Source organism: Balaenoptera musculus, chromosome 10 (genome assembly GCF_009873245.2).
Source record: "Balaenoptera musculus isolate JJ_BM4_2016_0621 chromosome 10, mBalMus1.pri.v3, whole genome shotgun sequence".
NCBI classification, from domain to species: Eukaryota; Metazoa; Chordata; class Mammalia; order Artiodactyla; family Balaenopteridae; genus Balaenoptera; species Balaenoptera musculus.
In genome coordinates this window covers 44,512,790-44,531,508 of record NC_045794.1, presented here as the reverse complement: position 1 = coordinate 44,531,508, position 18,719 = coordinate 44,512,790, and the positions used below count along the sequence as shown (strand labels likewise).

The 18,719-nt window shown below is 47.3% G+C and overlaps 1 protein-coding gene across 2 annotated transcripts; it reads left to right on the top strand.

Annotated features, from left to right (window-relative positions):
* Positions 1-13,003: 13,003 nt before the first annotated feature.
* On the top strand, positions 13,004-18,700 carry MMP19 (matrix metallopeptidase 19). Of its 2 annotated transcripts, none has more exons than XM_036865854.1 (9): positions 13,004-13,236; positions 13,529-13,614; positions 14,493-14,623; positions 14,870-15,085; positions 15,558-15,803; positions 16,394-16,519; positions 17,119-17,283; positions 17,445-17,572; positions 17,754-18,697. In XM_036865854.1, exons 1-9 carry the CDS (start codon positions 13,150-13,152, stop codon positions 18,186-18,188), a joined length of 1,620 nt encoding a protein of 539 aa, XP_036721749.1. In that variant the 5' UTR covers positions 13,004-13,149; the 3' UTR covers positions 18,189-18,697. The 2 variants fall into 2 exon arrangements, with proteins under 2 accessions (XP_036721749.1, XP_036721750.1); XM_036865855.1 differs by having other exon boundaries at positions 13,017-13,236; positions 14,018-14,623; positions 17,754-18,700.
* The last annotated feature ends 19 nt before the right edge of the window (positions 18,701-18,719 follow it).

The window sequence follows — 18,719 nt, the reverse complement described above, 5'->3', positions numbered from 1 at the left end:
AAAATGGTTGTTTCCATCTCCAAATTCTATAGCCTCTTGTATGTCTCTCATGGTACTTATCACATAGGCCCATGTATTAAAGTAATTTAAGAGTCTGGTTTACCTCTCCTGCTCAGCACTCGTGAGACTACCTTACCAGGCACTACCTAAATCAGGAATATTGCCTATTTCAGCACCACTTGATTAACAATCTGTATGACTCAGGTTAGCACAGTGGTCCCCAACCTTTTTGGCACCAGGGACCGGTTTCGTGGAAGACAGTTTTTCCATGGATGACAGGGGTTGAAGGATGGTTCAGGCGGTAATGCGAACGATGGGAGCGGCAGATGAAGCTTCGCTCGCTAGCCCACCGCTCACCTCCAGCTGTGCGGCCTGGTTCCTAACAAAACTACAATGAGGTATCACCTCACACCGGTTAGAATGGGTATCATCAGAAAATCTACAAACAACAAATGATGGAGAGGGTGTGGAGAAAAGGGAACCCTCTTACACTGTTGGGGGGAATGTGAATTGATACAGCCACTATGGAGAACTGATCTAGAGAAAGGGTTGGGTCTTCCTGAGTTCAGGTATTTCTAAGGTTAATGATATTTGAATGGATTATTTAACCTAATTTAGAAACATGAAATTATTGGGAAGAACAACACTATGTAAACTACTTATATATTCAGCAAGCAGTTAACATAGACAGACATAGAGTTAGCTCCAAGTGTGTTTTTGTTTAATGTAAATCCCTCTGCTTAGAGTTCCTCTTCTTGGGTGGCGAGCTTGTTTTAATTGGATTGTACAAACAATATTTTATCTAGCAATAGTGTCCCAGATAATAATGTGCAGGCTGTAACAATGCTAAAACACTCAAATACAAACACAGATTCAGTGAATTATAGTTTCTAATGTGCAACGTAAGGTACAGTGTTTTCTGCTCCACTTGTTTCTGCCCTTGGTATAAACATTTTTGCACTTTGTACATACATACTTATTCCTGCTAGATTGGAAGCTCCTCATGGCAGTAGAAACAAGACTAGTTGTTTTTTGTTGTTTTGATTTTTTTTAAACTTTTTTTTTTAATTTTAATTTTTTATTTTTTAAAATTTATTTATTTATTTATGGCTGTGTTGGGTCTTCGTTTCTGTGCTAGGGCTTCCTCTAGTTGTGGCAAGCGGGGGCCACTCTTCATCGCGGTGCACGGGCCTCTCACTATCGCGGCCTCTCTTGTTGCGGAGCACAGGCTCCAGACGCGCAGGCTCAGTAATTGTGGCTCACGGGCCCAATTGCTCCGCAGCATGTGGGATCTTCCCAGACCAGGGCTCGAACCCATGTCCCCTGCATTGGCCGGCAGATTCTCAACCACTGCGCCACCAGGGAAGCCCACAAGACTAGTTTTATTCATATCTGAATTCCTGGTTCTTGGTACCTAATGCATAATGAAACACAATATATATGTTTGTTTGTTGAATGACTCTAGTCACTAGGGTTCAGACTCAGAAGACCTGGGTTCAAATCTCAGTTCCACTTGCCATGGGCAAAACTTAGTTGATCTGAATGTTACTTTGCTCCACTATAAAGATAAGAATAATGATAAAACCTAGTCTGCAACATTGTTATGAGAATTAAATGAGATAAGGAATATGAAGGCTTTTTAAACTGTCCGTCCCATGATAAAGTTATTATTAATGAAGTTTTGAATCAGAGAACTGATAGTAAGATCATGGAATAACCAGGAGAGACCAGATATATGCCTCTCAAAAGACCTCAACAAGATGGTATTAATTTTCTTGGTGTGTTTACCATGGCCAGGATCTTGCAAATATCCCCACAGGGTCAGACATCTGGTTCTGTCAGCACAGAGAGGAGATCTTGGGGTCAGACTCATATTAGTCAAGCTCACAAGACTTGCATAAACCAGAATATATAAACTATAGTGTCAATTTACCAATTTACACATACTACACCTGCCATGAAAAACAGAATATTTGGGTCAGCACAACCAGCCCTCTACCTTCCCACAAACATTGCTCCTAATTTGGTTCACCAAATTATATTCAGAAGGTCTCTTGGTGAACATGCATGTTTCCCATGACTGCTGTAACAAATTACCACAAACATGGTGACTTAAAACAGTGAAAACTTATTCTCTCACAGTTCTGGATCCCAGAAGTTCAAAATCAGTGTCACTGGATCAAAATCAAGGTGCAGCAAAGCAGCACTCCCCTCAGAGGCTGTAAGGGAGACTCTATTCCTGGCCTTTTCCAGCTTCTGGTGGTCTCCAGCATTCCTTAGCTTGTGACAGCATCCCTCCAATCTCTGCCTCTGTCTTCGCACTGTCTTCTCTTCTTTGTATGTGAAATCTCCCTTTCTCTCTGTTTTGTAAGGATACATTTGATTGCATTTAGTGCCCACTCAGATAATCCAAAATAATCTCCTCTTGTCGAAATCCTTAATTTAATCACGTCTGCAAAGTCCTCCCCCACTTTTTTTTTGCCATATAAGATAATAGGTTCCAGGGATTCAGAGATGGATGTCTTTTTCGGGAGGCACATTTTTCAGCCTACTGCAGGATGGAAATTGGGATTTGAAAAGTAAATTATACTACTAGAAAGACTGAAGGCATCAGACTACACTGTGGTGCATTTACTTTCACAGTAGGAATGGCCTTGTCAAATGGCCTGAATACTCAAGTCTATTGCCAAGATTCATTTTCTCAACACAGTTCTTGGATGGCCATTGCCAGTGTCTGCTTCTGTGACTGCTATATTTTTTTTAATTTTTAAAAAATTTAAAAAAATTTTGGCTGCGTTGGGCCTTCGTTGTGGCGTGTGGGCTTTCTCTAGCTGTGGCGAGCGGGGGCTACTCTTTGTTGCGGTGCGCGGGCTTCTCATTTTGGTGGCTTCTCTTGTTGCAGAGCACGGGCTCTAGGCTCGCGGGCTTCAGTATTGCGGCACACGGGCTCAGTAGTTGTGGCTCATGGGCTGTAGAGCACAGGCTCAATAGTTGTGGTGCACGGGCTTAGTTGCTCTGCGGCATGTGGGATCTACCCAGGCCAGGGCTTGAACCCGTGTCCCCTGCATTGGCAGGTGGATTCTTAACCACTGCACCACCAGGGAAGCCCCTGTGACTGCTTTTTAATGCCTCCATGACTAACAAAAGTCCTTTTGATGGGCCTAGTTTTTCTTTCCTCTTTTTCCTTTCTTTCTTCCTTCCTTTCTTTTTTCCTTCTTCTTTTTCTTTCTTTCTTTCTTTTTTTTTTGTCTTGCCTGGGAACTATTCTATTTCTTTAATTGGTGGCCTTGCCTAGCTCTGTTATGATCCACTATCTGTCAATGTTTATAGTTTAATTCTTTTTATTTTTTTGCTTCACTGCACAGCTTGCAGGATCTTAGTCCCCCGACCAGGGATTGAACCTGGGCCACGGCAGTGAAAGCCCGGAATTCTAACCACTAGGCCACCAGGGAACTCCCCTAATTCATTTCTCTTTAAATTGAAGTATAACTGAACTACAGCACTATGTTAGTTCCAGGTGCACAAAATAGTTATTCCATAGTTCTGTATGTTAGAAAATGATCACCACTATAGTGTAATTTTAAAAAATTAATTAATTAATTAATTAATCTATTTGGCTGCTCCAGGTCTTAGTTGCAGCATGTGGGATCTTTCAGTTGCAGCCTGTGGGATCTAGTTCCCTGACCAGGGATTGAACCCAGGCCCCCTGCATTCGGAGCGAGAAGTCTTAACCGCTGGACCTCCAGGGAAGTCCCACTAGCATGTTAAACTTTTCTTGTTTAAATTGCCATGTGGTTTCTCTTTCCTGGTTGGACCTGGACTGATACAATAACTCATCAGAACTATCAGGCAAGGACTTTAAAGCAGCTATTATAACAATTCTGTATGAAGTAAAGAAAAATATGCTCATAATAAGTGGAAAAATAGAAAATAGCAGAAGACTAGAAACTATAAAAAAGTACCAAATGAAAATTCTAGAACTGAAAAATACAGTATTTGAAATTTAAAAATCACTGAATGGACTTAATAGCAGTTTGGAGATAGGAAAAATTCAGTGAACTTGAAGATAGTTCAAGAGAAATGATCCAGTGTGAAGAATATAGAAAAAAAGAAAAGACTGAAAAATGTGAACAGAACTTCAGAAACGTATAATATCAGAAATCTAATATACATTTATTTAATTGGAGTCACAGGAGAGGAAAGAGAGAATGGGGTAGAAAACTCTGTGAAGAAATAATGGCTGAACACTTCCCAAATTTGGTGAAAGACATAAATTTTCAGATCAAAGAAGCTCAGTAACTGTTGGTAGAAATGTAAATTGGTCAGCCACTGTGGAAAACATTATGGAGATTCCTCAGAAAACTAAAAATAGGACTACATGCTACCCAGCAATTCCACGCTTGGGTATATATATATGAACCCCAATGTTCATAGCAGCACTATTTACCATAGCCAAGATGTGGAAGCAACCTAAGGGTCCTCAACAGACGAATGGATAAAGATGTGCATATATATGTACACACACACACACACACACACACACACACACACACACACAATGGAATACTACTCAGCCATAAAAAGAAATTTTGCCATTTGTAACAACATAGATGGACTTGGAGGGTATTATGCTAAGTGAAATAAATCAGACCAAGAAAGACAAATATATCACTTACATGTGGAATCTAAAAAAATAAAACTAGTGAATATAGCAAAAAAGAAACAGACTCACAGATATAGAGAACTAACTAGTGTTTACAAGTGGGGAGAGGAAAGAAGGGAGGGGCAAGATATGGATAGGGGATTAAGAGGTACATATTACTTTGTATAAAATAAATAAGTGGGACTTCCCTGGTGGTCCAGTAGGTAAGACTCCGTGCTCCCAATGCAGGGGGCCCGGGTTTGATACCTGGTTGGGGAACTAGATCCTGCATGCATGCCGCAACTAAGAGTTCACATGCTGCAACTAAAAGATCTCGCATGCCGCCACTAAGAGCTGGTGCAGCCAAAATAAACAAATAAATATTTAAAAAAATAAATAGGACGTCCCTGGTGGTGCAGTGGTTGAGAACCCGCCTGCCAATGCAGGGGACACGGGCTCGAGCCCTGGTCTGGGAAGATCCCACATGCCGCAGAGCAACTAAGCCATTGCGCCACAACTACTGAGCCTGCGTTCTAGAGCCAGCGAGCCACAATTACTGAGCCCATGTGCCACAACTACTGAAGCCCGTGTGTCTAGAGCCCGTGCTCTGCAAAAAGAGAAGCCACCACGATGAGAAGCCCGCACACTGCAGCAAAGAGTAGCCCCCGCTCGTCGCATCTAGAGAAAGCCCGCGAGCAGCAAGAAGACCAAATGCAGCCAAAAAAAAAAAAAAAAAAAAAAAAGCAGCTCAGCAAACCACATTTAAGCACATCACAGTCAAACTGTTGAAAACCAAAAATTAGAGGCAATCTTGAAAGCAGTTTGAGAAAAATGACACGTTACCATATAGAGGACCAATGATTTTTTTTTTCTTTTTTCTTTTTTTTTTTTTTTTTTTTTTTTTTTTTTGGCTGCGTTGAGTCTTTGCTGCTGCGCGTGGGGTTTCTCCAGATGCGGCGAGCGGGGCCTACTCTTTGTTACGGTGCACGTGTTTCTCATTGCGGTGGCTTCTCTTGCTGCAGAGCACAGGCTCTAGGTGCATGGGCTTCAGTTGTTGTGCCTTGCGGGCTCTTGAGCACGGGCTCAGTAGTTGTGGCACACGGCCTAGTTGCTCTGCGGCAGGTGGGATCTTCCCGGACCAGGGCTTGAACCTGTGTCCGCTGCACTGGCAGGCGGATTCTTAACCACTGCACCACCAGGGAAGTCCAGGACCAATGATTTGAATTACTATGGGTTTCTCATCAGAAACTATGGAGATCAGCAGTTTAAAGTACTCAAAGGAAAAAAAAAAAACCTATTGACGTAGAATTCTATATTTAGTTTTACATGGCATAAACATGGTTACTGGAAGTCACCCATTTGACCCTGTGGAAGGGGGACAGAGAAAGGGTAATCATTGTGAGATGGACAAATACCCTGAGGAAGTAACCACCACAGTTATGTACATACACCTCTACCCTCTACATATTTATTTTCATGATCTATCTGGGAATTTTGGCAGAAAAGTTTTTTTTTCCCAGGGTTTATGATATACTTTTAATTTTTTTTTTTTGGCTGCATTGGGTCTTTGTTGCTGCTCGTGGGCTTTCTCTAGTTGCGACGAGCGGGGGCTACTCTTCGCTGCAGCGCGCAGTTCTCATTGCCATGGCTTTTCTTGTTGTGGAGCACGGGCTCTAGGCACGCGGGCTTCAGTAGTTGTGGCACGTGGGCTCAGTAGTTGTTGCTCGCAGGCTCTAGAGCACAGGCTCAGTAGTTGTGGCGCATGGGCTTAGTTGCTCCTCGGCATGTGGGATCTTCCTGGACCAGGGCTCGAACCCATGTCCCCTGCATTGGCAGGCGGATTCTTAGCCACTGCACCACCAGGGAAGCCCCTATTTTTAAAATTTTTATTGGGGTATAGTTGATTTACAATGTTGTGTTAGTTTCAGGTATACAACAAAGTGAATCTGTTATACATACGTATATCCACTCTTTTTAAGATTCTTTTCCCATATAGGCCATTACAGAGTATTGAGTAGAGTTCCCTGTGCTATACAGTAGATCCTTATTAGTTATTTATTTTATATATAGTAGTGTGTATGTGTCAATTGGCAGTAAAGTTTAAAAAGCGCTGACAGAGTCAATAAGTAAAGCAATGAATGACAGCTGAATACTCATTCCTTATATTTGTCTAGTCAGAAAAGCAACTTTCAATTTGCCTTCAGTACATGACCTTAATCTAAGCTGGGTTTGGTTTCATGTGCTTCTTCAGCTCCCCAACCTGATTGCCCTTTTCTCTTGCTTCTCTTTTACACTCTTTTTGCCACTGGCCACCACCATTGGCCTAATAGCAGAGGGATTACATCTTGCCAACCAGTTCTTTCTGATCTTATTGATCACCATGGCTACTCTGGTCAGTAGCCAGCTTTACTTTGTAGCCAGCGATCAACTGGATATTTTTCCACCTGTTCCAGCTTTTGGTTTTCAAAGATCTCTCTGATTTTTTCCTCCCAGTGTGCTTCCATCCCATCAAAATCTGTCTTCCTTTTTGAAAGTAGGCAGATATTTATGTATCATCCCAATTTTTTATAACATGGAAGCATCACTCCTGTGATAACACACACATGCACACACACACACACACTCACTAAGGGGTCTTATAAAACTGGGCAACAGGCAAGCACACATTCGTAGGAATAGTTTCTGGATTAAAAATAAAATCTGAGAATACAGTCTTCCTTAGGATCAATGGTCTTCTTTCTCAGCTATCTTTTCCTATTTCCCTTTTCAGAAAATTCCTTCACAGCTGAGGAGCAGTGCTCCCTATGCCAAAGCAGCTCCAACTCAGACTGGAATATGGTGTCTCTGTCACTGTAAAGTCCTTGAGCTCTTTCGTCCTCACTCTGTGCAGGATATACTTGTACTGTGTCAATGCTTCCCCCATTGTCCAACTAATGAGTTCACTACAAAGCAAAAACAAAACTACACTGGTGAACACCCACTATTTTTCTGAAGTAAGTTAGGGGCAAAACAGGGGATGCAGAAGAGAACTGTCTCCCTACATACCCCCTCCACCCAGGTCAAGGGCAGCCTTCTCACCCCAACAGCCGTCTCCTCCGCAGTTGCTGCCCTGACAGAAAACAGAGAAACTTGTGTCTTTCCCAAGGTCTCTGTCCCACATTTAGTTACTACCCTCTTCAAAAGGGGAAGTCAGTGCTGAACTCCTTCTCTGGCTAACCTCCTATCAAACACTTTTGCCAACACCAAAGGGAGACAAATGTGGATTTTCCAGGCCCATGACAGTCCCCAAACATTAAGGCAGACCTGGGGTCACAGAGTGAGGACAGAAGGCCAAATTGCTCCCCAGCATCCCACTTCGCTTGGGAAAATCAATAAAGATCAGTTTGGGTTTTGTTAAGGAAAAGGCTGCCGTTCCCAGAAGGAGCAAAAATCCTTTGTGTTACCATCATTTCCTTATCATCCCAGATGCCGAAAGAACACTTACACTCATTCCTCTACTCCCCTCCTTATTCCAGATGCTAGAATTTATCCTCTCATGCAGCCCTTCGGCACTGTGCTGGGTAATGGGACCACCAGCAGAAGCCTCCAGCATCTCCAGGGGAGTCCTGTGGGAAAGCACCTTTGTATGTGGATTGCAGAAGGGGAGCAGACCTTGGTCTCCCCAACACTTGACAGGAACCGAAGAGCTGAGGGATTTGGGTCTGATGTCCTCTCAACCGAGCCAGTTTAGGCTAGTGCCTGTGGGGTTGTGTGTTCAAGGAACAGCGGGTGGGAGGGAATGCCAGAAAGTGTTTGTAATGGGGGTTGAGGAAGTTTGGGGTATCCTGGGAACAGAATATGCTGGCCCAGGCCTGAGCCATCCCCAAGCCCCTCCCACTTCCCGGTTAGTAACCAGATCCAGCTGTGCACAATCCTGGCCATCGCTTCCCATCTGGCTTCTAGGAACTCATAACTAATTAAAGGAGTGTGTGTGTTTGTTGGGGGAGGGGTCCTCTTAAAAACAGAGGTTTCCAAGATAACGGCTTGGCGAGAACTCAACCCCATCCAGCCAGGCAAACTGCCCTCTCTCCTGACCCCCTCAGGGCTCTCAGGGGAAAACAGGCCAGAGGCTGACACTATATTTCTCCCACATTTCTCTAGATCAAGAGCAGTATCTAGGCCAGCCCTAACTTGGTTACACCCTACGTTTTTCTCACCTCCAGTTTCCAGTTTCAGACCCCAGACTTGCCCTTTATATACTAGAATGTCCAGCCCTCCAGGTCACCCCATTAGGGTGAGGATGCTGTCAGAGGGGGGGTGGGTGCGGATTTGGAGATTGGCTTCTCCTGGGCTTAGAGACCTCTGCCAACCTTTGCCCTTCACCCACAGCCCCATAGCTCCTGAACATAAGAAAATACTCTCAGAATCTTACCTACTTCCTGCTGCTACAGTTTAAAATATTTTAATTAAAAATATTTCTATACAAACTCTTGTACCACAATCTGTGGGCAGAGAGGGAAAGCAGTTTGCAGAATGGGAGCAAGCCAGCCAAAGAACCCAGGAGCTCTTTCTCTCAGACTCAAGTTCTCTTTTGGGGGCAGGCAGACCGCATGTCCTAACCCTTCGCACACATTCCCACATGTCCCCCAGTGAGAGATGACAAATTCAGAGGGAAAAAGAGCTGGGCCAGCTTGGCGCAGGGGGTGGGGGCTGGCGGAAGTGGAGGTCATTATGCCGTTATGGGAACAGTTAGTCATGCAGTCTTGCACACACGCCCAGCTTGCAGTTCCTGGCTCTAAGGGGTTTGTTTGGGGGCCTGTGGAAACTCTTGGGAGACTGCGAAGATCATAGCTTGGGCCTGAGGCTCCGCTGCTTCTTCCTAGCTGTGTGACCCAAAGTAACCTGTTAGAGACTCAGTCTCCTTTTCCATAGAAGGTGATAATACCAGCCCACAGGGTTGTTGTTGAGATTTAAATGAGATAAACTATTTGGCAACTTTTACCGTTTCACTCTGTTCTTTCCCTGGCTCCTTAGTGTCTAGAATGTGGCTCCGAGGCCAGAGTGAGTGCCCACCCTTTACCTTTTACAATAACCATTATCTCTCTCACTAACGTACTAACATACACTCCTAAGCATTCTTCCCCCACCCCCGCTTTTTGTTGTTGTTGTTGCTATATGAGGTGCCCAAGGGGAGGGAGTAATCTTCTATCGCATTCATCTTACTTTACTCCTTTCCCTTTCCCCACACCCCTCTCGGCTCCTGTCCCTCCCCCACTATGCTCATTACTTCCTTTCACTTTCTCTCCCATCCCACTCACAGTCTCCATCCAGGGGCTGAGGCTGGGCTGGCAGAGCTGGAGCTGAACTCAGAGCCACTGACAGTTCCAAGTAAATGCATCAAAATGTTACTAGTGGTTCTCTTCTGGGTAGGATTTACTGGTGGTTTTCATTCTCTTCCTTGCTTATTTTGGTATTTTCCAAATTTACTAATGAGCAATGGATAACTTATTCAGAAAAAAAAGAAATAGAAGGCTTCCCTGGTGGCGCAGTGGATAAGAATCTGCCTGCTAGTGCAGGGGACACAGGTTCGATCCCTGGTCCAGGAAGATCCCACATGCCGCAGAGCAACTAAGCCCGTGCGCCACATCTACTGACCCTGCGCGCCTAGAGCCTGTGCTCCGCGACAAGAGAAGCCACCGCGGTGAGAAGCCCGTGCACCACAACGAAGAGTAGCCCCTGCTCGCCACAACTAGAGAAAGCCCGCGTGCAGCCACGAGGACCCAACACAGCCAAAAATAAATAAAATAAAAATTTTAAAAAAAGAAAAAAAATAGAGAAGACTTTAATCAGAAAAAAATATATAATTTTCAATTGGCCCATGTCCTCTTCTCAAAAGAAGAGGGATTGGACTTCCCTGGTGGCGCAGTGGTTAATAATCTGCCTGCCAATGCAGGGGACATGGGTTCGAGCCCAGGTCCGGGAAGATCCCACATGCCGCGGAGCAACTAAGCCCGTGTGCCACAACTACTGAGCCTGCGCTCTAGAGCCTGTGAGCCACAACTACTGAGCCCGAGTGCCACAACTACTGAAGCCCGCACGCCTAGAGTCCATGCTCCGCAACAAGAGAAGCCACCACAATGAGAAGCCCATGCACTGCAACAAAGAGCAGCCCCCACTCCCCGAATCTAGAGAAAGCCAGTGCGCAGCAACAGAGACCCAACGCAGCCAAAAATAAGTAAATAAATACGTTTAAAAAAATAAATAAATAAAATTGCAAAAAAATTTAAAAAAAAAAAAAAAAAAAAGAAGAGGGATTGAGGGATAGAGGGGTGGAAAGAGGAAGAGAAGGGCAGGGCTGAGAAAAGCCCTGCAGGGGGCTGAACGGAGCTGGTTCCCAAGCTCCCTCATTTCCTGTGGGCAGCAGCCTTGATCATGGCCTCAGTCACGGCCTCTGTCACTCATCAGTCAGAGGTTATGTCCTTGCTTGCCTGTCACTGGCCATTTGGGACTTAGTCACTTGATTATTACTCAGTTGAGTGCTGAGTGGGTCTAGAGGACCAGCATCATTGAGGGCAACGATATGAGTCAGGAGGATCCCCCACCTCCATCCTGGGGTGTGAAGGGTTCCCCTGTGGCCTGCCAGCCTTTCAGCCTGGGATGTGGGGAAGGGCTCAGAACTGGGGTCCCACTGAAAACATGAGTTCAGTAACTCCTTCCCCCATTCCTATCCCTACTTCCCTGTGCATTTGAATGGTATGTAAGTGTTGTGTGATGCACAGATGATGGTGGAAACTTCAGTGGCTCCTAACCACTTAGAGAACAAAGCTCTAAGAGTCAGCGTGGTGCACGGAAAGAGCGCGGGTTAGGAGTTGGCAGAGGGATTTGAATATATGCCAGGCCAGTTAGGAGTTCCATGTCCTTAGTCAAGTTTCCCTCTCTGAATCTCCATTTCCTCTCTTAAAAAAATGGCCAGAGGGACTGCCCTGGTGGTGCAGTGGTTAAGACTCTGCCTGTCAATGCAGGGGACACGGGTTCAAGCCCTGGTCCGGGAAGATCCCACGTGCCGCGGAGCAACTAAGCCCGTGCACCACAACTACTGAGCCTGCGCTCTAGAGCCCGCGAGCCACAACTACTGAAGCCTGTGCTCCTAGAGCCCGTGCTCCACAACAAGAGAAGCCACCACAATGAGAAGCCCATGCACTGCAACAAAGAGTAGCCCCCGCTCACCACAACTAGAGAAAGCCCACGTGCAGCAACGAAGACCCAATGCAGCCATAAATAAATAAATAAATATTTTTTTTAAAAAAAGGTCAGAATAATTCTTCCCTCATAGGAGGATAGTGAGAATTAAATGAGATAATATATGAATCACCTAACACAAAGTAGTTCTTTAACTGTAAGTTTTTCTCTTCTTTCTTACATGGCATTCAAGACCGTCTCTAATCTCTGGCTCCCAGCCACTCTCCCAGCCTGGTCATTCATTTGACAAAGACATACTAAGCAGCACCCGAAGCACTGACCTAGCCTGGGGTAGACACGAAGCACAGCCTCAGAACCTCTCACTGAGCACAGCTGGCTTTTTTCCCCTCTGCACTTTTGCTCAAGACCTGCACCGTCCCTGTTCCTCAGGACTCTTTTACTCCATCCAACTCATAGCCAGTCTTCACAGCCCAGCTCAAAGCCTGCCTCCTCTGCGAGCCTTCCCACAGCCCCATGGCCCTCAGGATGAGGCACCTCCTGCCTGGCTCCCTGGTTCCCCTCATTTCAGGGGCTTGTGTTGGTCTCACCCTATCTGTAATGTCCCTGCGGGCAGGCTCCGGCCCTTTACTTCTTTGTATCCTTGTTATCCTTCCCCCCAACCCACACATTCCAGGTACATTAAATGCTTGAAATGATGACTTTTTATTAAAGCAGACACAAGTAGGTTTCAAGAGCATCTGAATTCCCAACTTGGTCTTGGATGCAAAGAAACTGAGATCTCATCCTTCATTTCTTCACCTGAAACCCAAGCACCTAAGCAACTTGCTTCCTACCTCTTAGTTTTATTTTTATTTTTCCTATCCTAGAGCAGATAGGGAGACATGAAGGTTGCAGACGAGGGGTTTGCTACCCAAGGGTCACTGGGGCACAGGAATGTCCAGCTTCAGAGGATGGCCATGGTCCCTATCCCTAGTCTTTGCAGATATTCTGCCTCTGATCCTGCCAGGATACCCACCCCCAGGACAATATGGAAAGTCTTTCGGTCTCCAGCAGAGGACCCTGGGGGACAGGGTTGGAGGCTCTTCTTGACTTCCGCTCTCTGGCAGGGCAGAGGTTAATGGTGAATTGCAACACATCTCTGGGCTGAGTCACCTCCTACTGACACTCCCCCAATTCCCCTCCTCTGAAGTTTTATAAAGAGGACCAGGGACTAGAGAGTGAAAAGAACTGAAGGGAAGAGCCCCCCACCTAGCCCTGCTCCCCCAGGCTCCCAGAAATCTCAGGGCAGAAGGCACAAACAGCCTCTGGAGCTCTTGCCTGGTGGGACCATGAACTGGCAGCGGCTGTGGCTGGGCTTCCTACTCCCCATGACAGTCTCGTGCTGGGCCCTGGGGCCTGGAGAGGAGGCAGCAGTGGTGAGTGCCCTGGGAAGGTCAGACCCAGGCTGGGGGACGGATGGAGGAACTGCTCCATGGTCCCATCCAAGCCTCCCTTCTGACCTACAACTGCTTTCCCTTCCCTTCCTTCCTCTATTCCATGATCCACCCCTACCCATCTCCACTCCTTCCCCTTGTTCCTCCCCTAATGTGCCTCTCCTTTAGTCCTTCCACGTCTGTCCCCTCCTGTCCTTATGGGCTGTTAGGTCACTTAGAGCTTCACCCAGAGACTAACCTCTTTTTATTCTGCTGACCCCCACCCTCATCATAGGATTACTTGTTGCAATACGGGTACCTACAGAAGCCTCTAGAAGGACCTGATGACTTCAGGCCAGAAGATATCATAGAGGCTCTGAGGTGAGAGGTCATAAGGTGCATGCCTTCAGGGTCAAGGTCACAAGGTCTCCTTACTCTCTTCTCAACCCTTTCAGTCCCCAGGCCCACCTCTGCTTAACCCAGGTCCACGTTGGGGATCTAGGGAATGGGTGGTGGGGCCTGGGGTGAGATGGGGATTCAAAGATGAGGGCACAGTCAAGCACTTCTTTGGAGGCTCCATCCCATGTTATATCCAAAATACTACTATTTGGTCACATTCCACATGAAGTATAATTTATATGTAAAACTGTGAGTTGAGTTAAGTTGGAGCTGAGTTGTTGACATGATGTTGCCTTTCATAGACATTTAATACAGGATTTATTTATTTCTATTTTGAAGTTTTCATATTTTGGATCTAATGGGTCATTTTTCTTTCTGCTCTCAGATATGTTCCCAGGCCCTTGAAAAGTCACAGTACCTGCGGCGCCTGATGGATGAAATTGCCCCAGAGCAGGCTGGGCTGGGAGGGACAGGTCCAGCCAGGAGGGAAGAAAGCAAAGGGAGGACAGGCCCTCAGGTGGGAGCAGTGGTGGGAGAGTCTCCAGAGCAGGAGGCAGGACACTTACCTAGATCAGGAGGAGGTTAGAAATTGCAGTAGAGGAAGAAGGCAACGCCAGATGGCACTTTACCCAAATAAGAGCATGAACACAGGAGGTGAAGCTGAGTATTGCCTTTATGCAGAACAGAAGAGGAAGTCCCAATTACGAGGACTGGATCCTGGAGTGATCTCATCAGCTTCAGAGATTTTGGGCCATTCTCAGCCACCACCTTGGGCAGCGGGGGGCCAAAGAGCTATCCCCAGTTCTTAGTCATTCCACATGCCACTGCCCTGCTGGACCCACCCCTCTCCCTCTTTCTAGAGCTTTTCAGGAAGCATCTGAGCTGCCAGTCTCAGGTCAGCTAGATGATGCCACGAGGGCCCGTATGAGGCAGCCCCGTTGTGGTCTGGAGGACCCCTTCAACCAGAAGACCCTTAAATACCTGCTGCTGGGTGAGGGCTGAGCCTGGGAAAGGGAGGGAGAGGAGGGGGTGGCATGGCTCTGGAGCACAGGTGGCATTGGGACAGCCTGGATGAGCTCAGTGTTGAATGGATGGTCACCTGGTAATTAACTGATCATCACTTGCCTGGAGGGGTTATTTCACAGCTTTGCTAAGTGAGTGCCCAGACTCAGGGGAACTCTTCCGAGCTGGCAAAAGTATCTGTGCTTCTAATCTATTTTCTGGTCCAATTAACCAGGCCGCTGGAGAAAGAAGCACCTGACCTTCCGCATCTTGAACCTGCCCTCCACCCTCCCATCCTACACAGCCCGGGCAGCCCTGTTTCAAGCCTTCCAGTACTGGAGCAATGTGGCTCCCTTGACCTTCCGGGAGGTGAAGGCTGGCTGGGCTGATATCCGCCTCTCCTTCCATGGCCGCCAAAGCCCATACTGCTCCAATACCTTTGATGGGCCTGGTAGGCACCAGCTCTCGACTCTCACTTCACAGACCTCTGTCCCCTTGAGTCAGTTACTCTGGAACCTTAATGTCAGGCCACCCCCATGCTCAACTGCACCCTACACTCTCTAACCACCTTCTAATATTCCCTTGGGGAGCAGCATGTCACCTCCCTGGGGACTTAGCAAGCCTCTTCTTTGAAGCTTATGCCTTCTTCGTTGGCTTAAGTTCCTCTGCTCAAGGCATACCTCAGAGAGGACAGGGCCAGAGATGACAGAGTGGCTGGGAGGTAAAGGGACAGAGTGATGGGCATCCCTGAGAGAACAGAATGATGACAGCGGAATCTGAACGGAGTGAGAGGTATCCAAGAGACAGTGAATATACATGGGGGAATTTTAAGGGAATGGAGTCATTGGAGTTTATAACAGGCAGGGGATGCTCCACCCTAGGAGACTCTGACCTCCTTCCTGTCTATCTTTGCCTTTGTCCAGGGCGGGTCCTGGCCCATGCCGACATCCCAGAGCTGGGCAGTGTGCACTTTGATGAAGATGAGCTCTGGACTGAGGAGACCTACCGGGGGGTGAACCTGCGCATCATTGCAGCCCACGAACTGGGCCATGCCCTGGGGCTTGGGCACTCCCGATACACCCAGGCCCTCATGGCCCCTGTCTATGCTGGCTACCGGCCCCACTTCAAGCTGCACCCGGATGATGTGGCTGGGATCCAGGCTCTCTATGGTCAGTCCTTTCCCCTAGTGATCATGAAGGTCAGTCTGACCAGTATCTCTTCAGGCATGAAGAGACAAGTCTAATCTTCATGGAGGGAAATGGCTTGGCTTCTTTCTCTTCCTCCTGCCCAGTTACTCGGCCTTCTTCATTTTCAGGAGCTGTTTTTCTTTCCTTTTTTTTTTTTGGCCTCGCCGCGTGGCTTGTGGGATCTCAGTTCCCCAACCAGGGATTGAACCCAGGCCATGAGGCCGCTGCAGTGGAAGCCCGGAATCCTAACCACTAGGCCACCAGGGAACTCCCAGGAGCTGTTTTTCTGACACTTCCAGGTCTAATCTTTCTGCCAGAGCTCTCTCCCCTCATACCTGTTCTAAGGGATGAAGAATGAACATTCCAGCAAACCCCCTTCTCCCTTTCTAGTGCCTCTCAAAACTAAAAACATGTCTCCCGCTGATATCAATATGATCTTTCCTCCCACCAAGGAAAGCTCTCTAGGTTTCCCTTTTCCTCTCTATGGGACCTCTGAGCTGAACTTACAGTAGAAGAGTGGGGAGGCCAGTGCTCTGAGTTCTCTCCCTGAGCAGGATTATGTTACCTTGCAGGCAAGAAAAGCCCAGAGACAGAGGATGAGGAAGAAGAGATGGAGCTCCCCACTGTACCCCAAGTGCCCACAGAACCCAGTCCCATGCCAGACCCCTGCAGTGGTGAACTGGATGCCATGATGCTGGGTAAGACCCTTCCCCTCTAGGCTGTAGGCAGGCAGTGGGGTGGCCTGCTGACCTTGAGATGGGAGTGACATGGGACCTCAGTGTAAGCAATGGCAGTTAACCACCAGACAGGGGTTAGTGGCCATGGAAGGAGGCATGTGGTATGGGGAGGGAGGATTCAGAGCCAAATTAAAGGTGGGCCAGGCTGGAATTTACCTCTGCTGCCACCCTATGAGGGCCACTAAAAACATCTGGAAATACAGCAGGATGGAGAAAACAGTCTTAACTTGAATGTCTATTAGAGAGGGTATTATACCCGCATGGAAGTACAACTTGGAAGCCACCTGGGGTAGGAGGGGAGGTCCCCAAGGGGGAGCAGCTATCTGCAGGGCTTTTGTTTTGTTTTGTTGGGCCAGGGCTGATTTGCTATGAAGAATAAAGGAGAGGCTGAACACTGGGTCCTCCTTCTCTGCCCTTAATCTTCTCTTTGAATTAAAGTTGAATGAATTTTTGAGAAATCAGCCTGTGGGAGGACAGCAAATGGTTAGTCTGCCTGAGATACCCACAAGTCTTTATTTGACCCCTATCTTTTTGACTTGTTGACATGCCTATGCTCTCAGGGCCCCGAGGGAAGACCTACGCTTTCAAGGGAAACTACGTGTGGACCGTGACAGATTCAGGGCTGGGTCCCTTGTTCCAAGTGTCTGCCCTTTGGGAGGGGCTCCCAGGAAACCTGGATGCTGCTGTCTACTCTCCTCGGACGCAATGGATTCACTTCTTTAAGGGTAAGGGGACTAGTTTACAGTGTGTTACCTGAGGAGGGCCTATGATCAGAGAATCCATAAAAGGAGGGAGGGATGAGAAGTTTCTGAGACGGTGGAAAGGAGGAACTGAAAGCTATCACCTGGGGACAGAGGTGACTTGTTCTTTCCTTACATGCTCTCAGGAGACAAGGTGTGGCGTTACGTTAATTTCAAGATGTCTCCTGGCTTCCCCAAGAAGCTGAATAGGGTAGAACCCAACCTGGATGCTGCTCTCTATTGGCCTCTCAACAAAAAGGTGTTCCTCTTTAAGGTATAAAGTTCAAAGCAAGGGCAAATCCCTTCTTAGGAGGGGCGGGCTACCTCACACGGAGAAGCGGACTTGCTCTTGAAGGGAGTTCTTCTGCAGCTGCTGTGGGCTGAGGGTAGACCTCTGGGGGGGTCCCTAAGCTCTCTTCTCATCCTCCTTTTCTCCCTGTCTGCCCCACACCTAGGGCTCCGGTTACTGGCAGTGGGACGAGCTGGCCCAAACTGATTTCAGCCGCTACCCCAAACCAACCAAGGGGTTGTTTACAGGAGTGCCAGACCAGCCCTCAGGTGCCATGAGTTGGCGGGATGGCCGCGTCTACTTCTTTAAGGGCAAACAGTACTGGCGCCTCAATCGGCAGCTTCGAGTAGAGAAAGGCTATCCCAGAGATATCGCCCACAACTTGATGCACTGTCGTCCCCAGACCCCAGACGCCACACCATCAGATGGGGACACCACTTCCTCAGCCACAGGAACAACCTTGGAAACCACTTCCTTGGCCATAGATATCACTTTGCACACTGACCGCTCAGCCGGAGATACGATCTTGGACATTACCCCCTTAGCCACAGCCTCCACCGCCCTTTTATTCCCTGGTAACGTCACCCACCCAGAAATCTAAGACCTCAATCAAACGTCTGCTGCAGCACGAGCACGAACCATGGACCTCATGCCTCTAAATGTCCCAGCTCCAGCCACCACTCCCCTGTATTCTTTCCCTCCTGGTCAGTGACTCTCTAACTCAGCCCCCAACTCCATCCATTTCTTCCCCATCCTAGATAGCACTTCCAACTGTGTCATCTACTCTCTGGAGGACATTGGTAGAGGAAAGGCAGCCATCAGGCCTTTAGCTGACAGGAGGCCACAACTGGGAAAGCCTGGGTCCTGTTCTTCCTAGATAAAGTGCAAGAAAACAGCATAGCCAGTAAAATGAGCAATGGCTTTGTAATCCTTGAGAATCACATTTACTTGCTTATGACTTTGGGCAAGTTAATTAACCTCGTTAAGCCTTGGATTTCCCATCTGCAAAATAAGGTTAATACTAATCCTGCAGGGTTGTTGCATTAAATGAAATACTATATGTGAAGTGCCTGGCACATTTGTGCTTAATAAAGGTTAACTTCACGTTCATGAGAGAGCAGTGAACAACTCT